This window comes from Syzygium oleosum, unplaced genomic scaffold (genome assembly GCF_021117445.2).
Source record: "Syzygium oleosum isolate NSW1041296 unplaced genomic scaffold, Sole_v2.1 Sole_v2.01, whole genome shotgun sequence".
Lineage (NCBI taxonomy): Eukaryota > Viridiplantae > Streptophyta > Magnoliopsida > Myrtales > Myrtaceae > Syzygium > Syzygium oleosum.
This window is the reverse complement of record NW_026607485.1, coordinates 32,157,921-32,164,596: the sequence shown is the minus strand read 5'-3', so window position 1 is coordinate 32,164,596 and position 6,676 is coordinate 32,157,921. Positions and strand designations below refer to the sequence as shown.

At 37.1% G+C, this 6,676-nt stretch overlaps 1 protein-coding gene across 1 annotated transcript; it reads right to left on the bottom strand.

Annotated features, from left to right (window-relative positions):
- Positions 1-289: 289 nt before the first annotated feature.
- LOC115682577 (uncharacterized) lies at positions 290-5,342 on the bottom strand. Its single transcript, XM_030606834.2, has 6 exons — positions 4,989-5,342; positions 4,114-4,352; positions 3,775-4,033; positions 1,282-1,461; positions 1,034-1,189; positions 290-881 (listed from the first exon to the last, which is right to left on the bottom strand). Exons 1-6 carry the CDS (start codon positions 5,016-5,018, stop codon positions 714-716), a joined length of 1,032 nt encoding a protein of 343 aa, XP_030462694.1. The 5' UTR covers positions 5,019-5,342; the 3' UTR covers positions 290-713.
- Between the last annotated feature and the right edge of the window lie 1,334 nt (positions 5,343-6,676).

The window sequence follows — 6,676 nt, the reverse complement described above, 5'->3', positions numbered from 1 at the left end:
GACAATAAGAGAGCACACTAGCTGCGACTAGACGAGCGATTCATGTGCACGTCAGAGTTTAACTTGTCCAAAGAATTAAAAAAGAAAGAAAAAAGTGTCTGCTACCAATATTTCTTGCGAGTTGTAACAATCTATGTTTGAAACCTAATCGAGGCCTAACATACGTTCACTTCATCAATGTAATAAGGCTACATTATCTCGGACACAAACATTAGACGGAAGTCATAATTCAAAGGTTCCTTCTTGAAATCTCGCAAACAAATGAAAGGGCAAGGAAATAGAGAAGGCATAAAATCAAACCACTATTGGTGTTTAACTCTGAACTTCATTATCACTCTCAGCCTCATTACAACCTCTTCTCAATTTTGTTTCGGTACATGTACACGGCTTCTATTACAAAGGAACTGGAAGGATCGGCAAGGTGTTGGTTCTTCTTGCTAGGATCAACAAGGTGTTGATTTGACAAGAAAAGAAAAGAAAACGAGAGTCGTACCAGTCTCATCCAAAATTTCAGCAGAACTGCACGCAAGGTCGGCCTGAGGAGAGTATCAAAGGAGTCGAAATTTGGTTGTTGCGCTGTACCGTTGCAGCCGCTCAAATTTCGGGACATCACCATCGGTGTTGGTTAGCTTCTGCAGTAACAACTATTTGAGAGAGCTTGACTGCGTATATATACAGAGCACACTATCGTATAAGTTATAAGTTTCCTGGATTCAGTAGTCATCATGGATGAAGCTCTCGTAAACAGTTCCGCTGAGTGCCCAGTTGACTTTGTCCCAGTTACTAATCAAGTCAGACACTGGCCCTCTGTGTATCTTAACCTGACGGCTCGTAAGTTTCATTACCGGCAGATTAAGGAATTCTTGAACATCTTTTAGTTTCTGTGAAAGAAGTTAAAAGCAAATGAAGAAAATAATTAGAGGCGAGATCAAATATTTTACCCGTGCAAGTCGAATTTTGCAATATGATCAAGTGTACAGGGAGAATCTGGAAATAATCGACTGGAACCAGATCAATGAGCTTCACTACTTACAGTTCGGTCTTTTATGAGATCCTCATAATACAGAACGATGTGTCTCGTGGTGTTATAAAATGCTAAAGCCTTAGCAACTGTCGCCTCCACTTCCTTCAGATCATCTATCAATGATGTGGAATTAATTGTCGGCTTGTAACTTGAAAGTGTATCAGCCTGAAAAAAGTCACCAGATTAGAAGGATATACAAAAGCAGAGAGAGAGAGAGAGAGAGAGAGAGAGAGAGAGAGAGAGAGAGAGAGAGAGACCTCTTCTGGTGAATGCACATGAGACTTGTGGGTACCATTGAGTTGCTTGGCCGACCGATCATAGGAATTAGCAAGCACCGAAACCATGTGACGTAGAAGATTTCTTCTGAAGAGAAACACTACAGAGACACCCCTACGGTTCAAATACTCTAGAATTTCTTTGTGGTGTTCCATTAATCCCTGCATCAATCACAGATAAGGGGATAAACTATTGCACTATACATTCATTGAAGCAAACATGGGAGGACAAGAAAAACAAATATACTTCATAGGTTTGGATAGATACTCGTTTTACGGAAAAAAGGCTGAGATAAAGTAAAGACATTGAAGATGATGAAGACAGCATTTAGAAGCTTTTGCTCAAGCCGTCAAGTTTATATTTCCATATTCTTGAGTATAAATAAATCCTATTCTATTATTAATCCATCTTTGAATTGAATACGCAATTCCTGACATTATGTTCGTTGTGAACATCTGATAATAAATGTAGGTAACATTCAAGACAAGGTCAAAGGTGGAAAGAGCACAGCTCAACGGTAACGTTTTTTACAGCAAAATTAATTGCAATACTTGGATAAGCTGCTTCTCAGTGCAACTGCTAATTGCTGAGTCACATGTTATTCTAAGAAAAGGCCAATTAATCAGAGAAGAACTTGAAGAATCTAACTGTTTAATAAAGGCATCAGATGTTCGAACATCACAGCTCTAAAGTGACTCCCATGGGACCAAACTCTATAGCACTATTAAAGATAATAAAAAAAATTATTGGAATCCATCCTGTAACCTTCCAACTATATAGTTTTTGTTTAATTAATGTAGAGCTACTCTTAGCTCTCTAAAGAGAAGACTCTTGTTCCTTTTTCCAGGATAAACCTGGACAAAAAGGAGAATCAATTCCATTATAGCACATGAACTTTACACACAGGCCACATACAGAAATATTCCAGAATATGAATATCCTCTCTTTTTATTGACTGTAACAGTCTTTCAACTATTATATAGAGGATACAGTTGAAGGAAAAAGCTTCTCTTGAAAGAGTCTAATGTTTTCTTCACTGCCAAACACAGAGAGGACCAGAAACCAAGTCCACCTCCTCCCAGAGGACCCAGCCAAATTAAGTGGCCAAAAGCAAAAGAAATAAATGAAAAAAGTTTGGTACAGGTTTAGACTTTGTAAGTATTGTCACCTGGAAGTTACACAAATTATCGTAGTAATGTAATAGCCTCATCTGTGAAAGGGTAAAAGTATTGGCAAAAGGAAAATATACAAAAACTTTATGCATTTATTCTAGTTTAGCTGACAAACCATTCAGAGGTCGCTAACATATATATATATATAATTTATAACCATATAAAAAATACATATACACAGCGAGCACGCCACTAACTTGAAAATGTCAGAAGCCACATCCACTCAAACCAAAGTGAAAATATATATTTGGCTTCATTCTAAATTATTTCATGCCTATTATCAAGGAATGGAACACAAATTAAAGTGAGAAACAGATATCAATTCTTTTTCACCTTTTGGTCATTACAGTAAAGTATCAATGTGCATTTCTTGCAAGGGCCATTCAACCTAAGCAAATAGAAGAAGGAACACACCTACCCCTTTGCAGTTGAACGTACGTTCCCCCCACCACAACCTTATAATTGTATAACTATTACCTATATTTTTTTTAAAGGACATTATTTTGGCTTCTTAAATACTTATTTAAACCTCTGTTCCAAAACTTATTTTTGTAATTAAATACAAGATCAGAATTATTATTATCATATGTATGTTAAGACGGTTGTGGAGAATAGGTGCAACGCGGATTCTTTTCTTTAGGCTCTGTCCTTCATTCACAAGTGCCTTCTTCTTTCCCTCTAAACTTTTCCTACATGGATCAGGTTCTATTCTTTCCTTTTTGGTTAATCGAAGAACCAAGCCCCCTCATCTCCAGCTTTATCATTTAAGTCACCGGAACCAATCTCAGCCAACCTTACCAAAATCCATTTTACAGTAATAAAACCTCAACAATACTCCAATCCAACTGGGACTTTGATTCCGATACTGAATGCTATATGCATAGCAAAATATGCTTTGATTTTTATTAAGCAGATTCTACAACAGTCTACCTGAAAAGTAAGATTATGAAGAGCGAGAATATCAAAGAATAAGAGCCCCTCACTTCTAGGGGATGTCAAGACATCTTCATTTTACACCCTTAAAATGTCACCATGAATGTAATGATCGATCCAATAAATCCTCTACCGAGGCATCATGTCAGCAAGAAAACTACATCCAGTGAAATTTAAAATTAAAACAAATAGCAAGCTTGCAGACATTTCAACTAAAACAGATTGGCTTGTTCAATCTCATTCAATCATTTCTTCTTGAGATAATGTGGCAGTCTCTCAAGGGTAAACCGAAGATACAAAATTGACTCCATAAACTGAGAGGATCTGAAAACATATACGAAGAATTCTCAACATGAACAAGTAATATACCTGATTAAGCATCCATTTGAAGCCAACTGCAGCAGAACACTCGTTCTTGGAAGCGCTGTTGAACCAGTCTAAGTTGTAGACTCTATCCAGCGTTTGTATGATAGAAGAAATATTTTTCCTCCTATTCCAAACAGAGAATATCTCCCCGTTCGAGCTAACATTGACATGACTATTCAAAAGAGTCTCAAACCATCCACTCCCTGATCTCTGCATCGATATGATCGTGAAGAATCGCACTGGATTATGTGAACACTCAAGCCTGTTTATATTAAAAAGAAGAAAATCAGGTGAACACTCTGAACGCTTATTTTCCAATACCAGCGAATGATTCTCATTTACCTGCTAAAAGTTTGAGGTCTCGGGTAATGCATCGAAGGGTTTTCGAATTTTTCCATATTGCCAGTGCAACAGGGCTCCTTAACAATCTGGATGTTCTGAAATCTAGTCTTAGACTGATTGCCTATCTGCCTGATGCAAATTGAGCAGATATAGAGTCCACACATCACCGCGAACAACAATACTATCGTCCTATACAATAAAGGAGAAGATTTCTTGGGGGGCTTTATGATAAATGTATCCTGCCATTCACATAGAGAAAGGATGAGTAAACTCATGTCAACAACCCAAAAATGAAAAATTAAAAAGAAACAAGATGCTGAATTAATGTGACAGATATGGTTGTAAATCTAATTCAAGCTTGGTTTACCCAAAAAGAAAATAATACCATATGAGCCCAGCACTGAATAGACCAACGAAGAAGATAATAATTACAAGAGGAAAAAGAGTACAGAGCGCACTTAATATTGAAGAACAAAAGAGAACCCAAAGCACTCACAAGTCAAGTCGAATACTTAGTTTAAGAATCAACGCCCAAACATACAAAACTAAATATTTGAGCAGCCGTCCTAATCGAACCCTCGTTGCTGCTTCAGCAACCCCCTCCCCCAAAAAAACACCACAAAAATCAGTCATACAAACAAAAACATCAAAAAGAAGTCTGTTTTTTTCCTGCCAAGTGCGCTAATTCTTCGGAAGGAGAAAGCCCAATGTCCTGAAAATCACAACCATGATAAAACTTCAAAGAAAAAGCACAGAACGCAAGACCCTTTTGCTCATTCAACCAGAAGAGACATACTTTTCCACAGCACAGCAGCAGCAGCAGCAGCAAACGAACAGAGAGAAAAACAAAAGCAAACAAGAAGGAAGAAACCCACCTTCCCGAAGAAAACCATTGCCTCGGCCATTGTGACTACCCCGAAACGGAGAGGAGCTAAATCGAGGGTCGAGCTCAGATTCGTCCTACACTGCAAGAGTCCCCCCTTCCTCCGAGCTCTCAGCTAAATAATAGTCCTTCTCGAGCGTCACAGAGAGAGAGACAGAGACAGAGAGACGGAGAAAGAGAGAGAGAGAGACAGACAGCGAGAGGGGAAAAGGAGGCAAAGGTAAAGTTTCAATATTTGGGTTGCCTCGTGGAAACCGAGATTCAATGTAGCATCCGCATCAGCATCAGCATCAGCATCAGCCAATTTGGTTAAGCGATTAAAGAGTTTTCTCCACTGGGTGACCGCAATTTAGCAAATTCGGCCGGCGCGCCATTAAGGAGATTTATAAATACGCTGTCCCGAACGGGACAGGTGCGCGATGCCGTACCGTGATCTACCCACCACCGGTCTCGCCCGCACGAAAAGGCCGACCCATCCATTGGAACTGTCGACCAAAAACTTCTCATGATGAAAAAGCTCCGCTGCACCTCTTCCCAGAAACTTTGACTTTGGTGTTTTTTGATTCCCAACATGATTATGGAAAGGCATTAATATCCCTTTCCACAAATCAACCCCATCATCGGTTAATCTTATTAATATCTAGTTTTATTTCATGTGTTTAGGAGTTGATTAAGTTGCCAAAATCAATGATGAGAGAAGTGGCTTGTCCATAAAAAAAAAAAACCTATTCTATTAACAAGTGTTTTAGGATATCTGTTAAGCATATTTAATCACGAATAATATCGGAAATTAGTGTAGTTAAAACCATAAGTTTTTTCTTATTTGATTATTTAATAGGTATCTCGAGAGCACTCTACAGTCAAATTATAAAAAGATATACATGTCGTTTATTGTGTTTATGAATGCTCGAAAGAACTTCTTTGATTTGCCTTTTTAGCCTCCATTGGTTTCGTGAAAAATGCATGGTTCATAAAATATTATTTTAAAAGTGATCGCTTATATCGCTTGAAATAATTAGTCGATAGAAAATATTTCCATTATCGATAACGATTTATGTCTAAACATATTTGTGGACGATGAAAATATTTTTCGGTCATTCGTTTTTATAAGCGATACAACTTATCAATTTTAGGAAAATATTTTACAAATTATCCATTTTTTTTCAAAACAAAGAGAACCTTAATATTTAAAACATAAATCTCACGCCTCCTAGGAAATATGACTGTTATTTGCTCTTTTTCTTAATCTCTTTCTAAAAGAATTTAAATCTCAAATTCTCTTTCTTTCTTTAAATCCTTTCCTTTCATTTTTTTTTATCCATGATTGCCCTGGGAAAAAAAAATCAAATCTGAAGCACCGTTTGTTTATGCTTTTTGAAATTAGAAAAAAACAACTTTTTACTTCTTCATCAAAATTTAAAATACTATGCAAATTTCAAAATAATTATAGAAAGTCATATGTGAACCAACATGTTAAAATTTGTTTGATGCGAAAACTTTCAGATTTGTCTTGTATACCGCAAAGTTTAGATTAAGTAAAAAGCAAAATGTAAGTCCATCCAAACGCTAATATTTCTTTTTTTCGATTCAGCAGCCAAATAGTCTCCGAGATCACATTCACTTAAAATGGATTTCGATTGTTGCGAAACAAGTAACGTCTGTTTGAATTTTAAATTTAAG

Coding starts and splice junctions, on each gene's coding strand:
- LOC115682577 (XM_030606834.2), bottom strand. CDS start 5,018: ATGGCCGAGGCAATGGTTTTCTTCGGGAAG. Junction 4,034..4,113: donor AGACCTCAAACTTTTAGCAG/GTAAATGAGAAT, acceptor TAATATAAACAG/GCTTGAGTGTTCACATAATC. Junction 1,462..3,774: donor TCAAATGGATGCTTAATCAG/GTATATTACTTG, acceptor TGATTGATGCAG/GGATTAATGGAACACCACAA.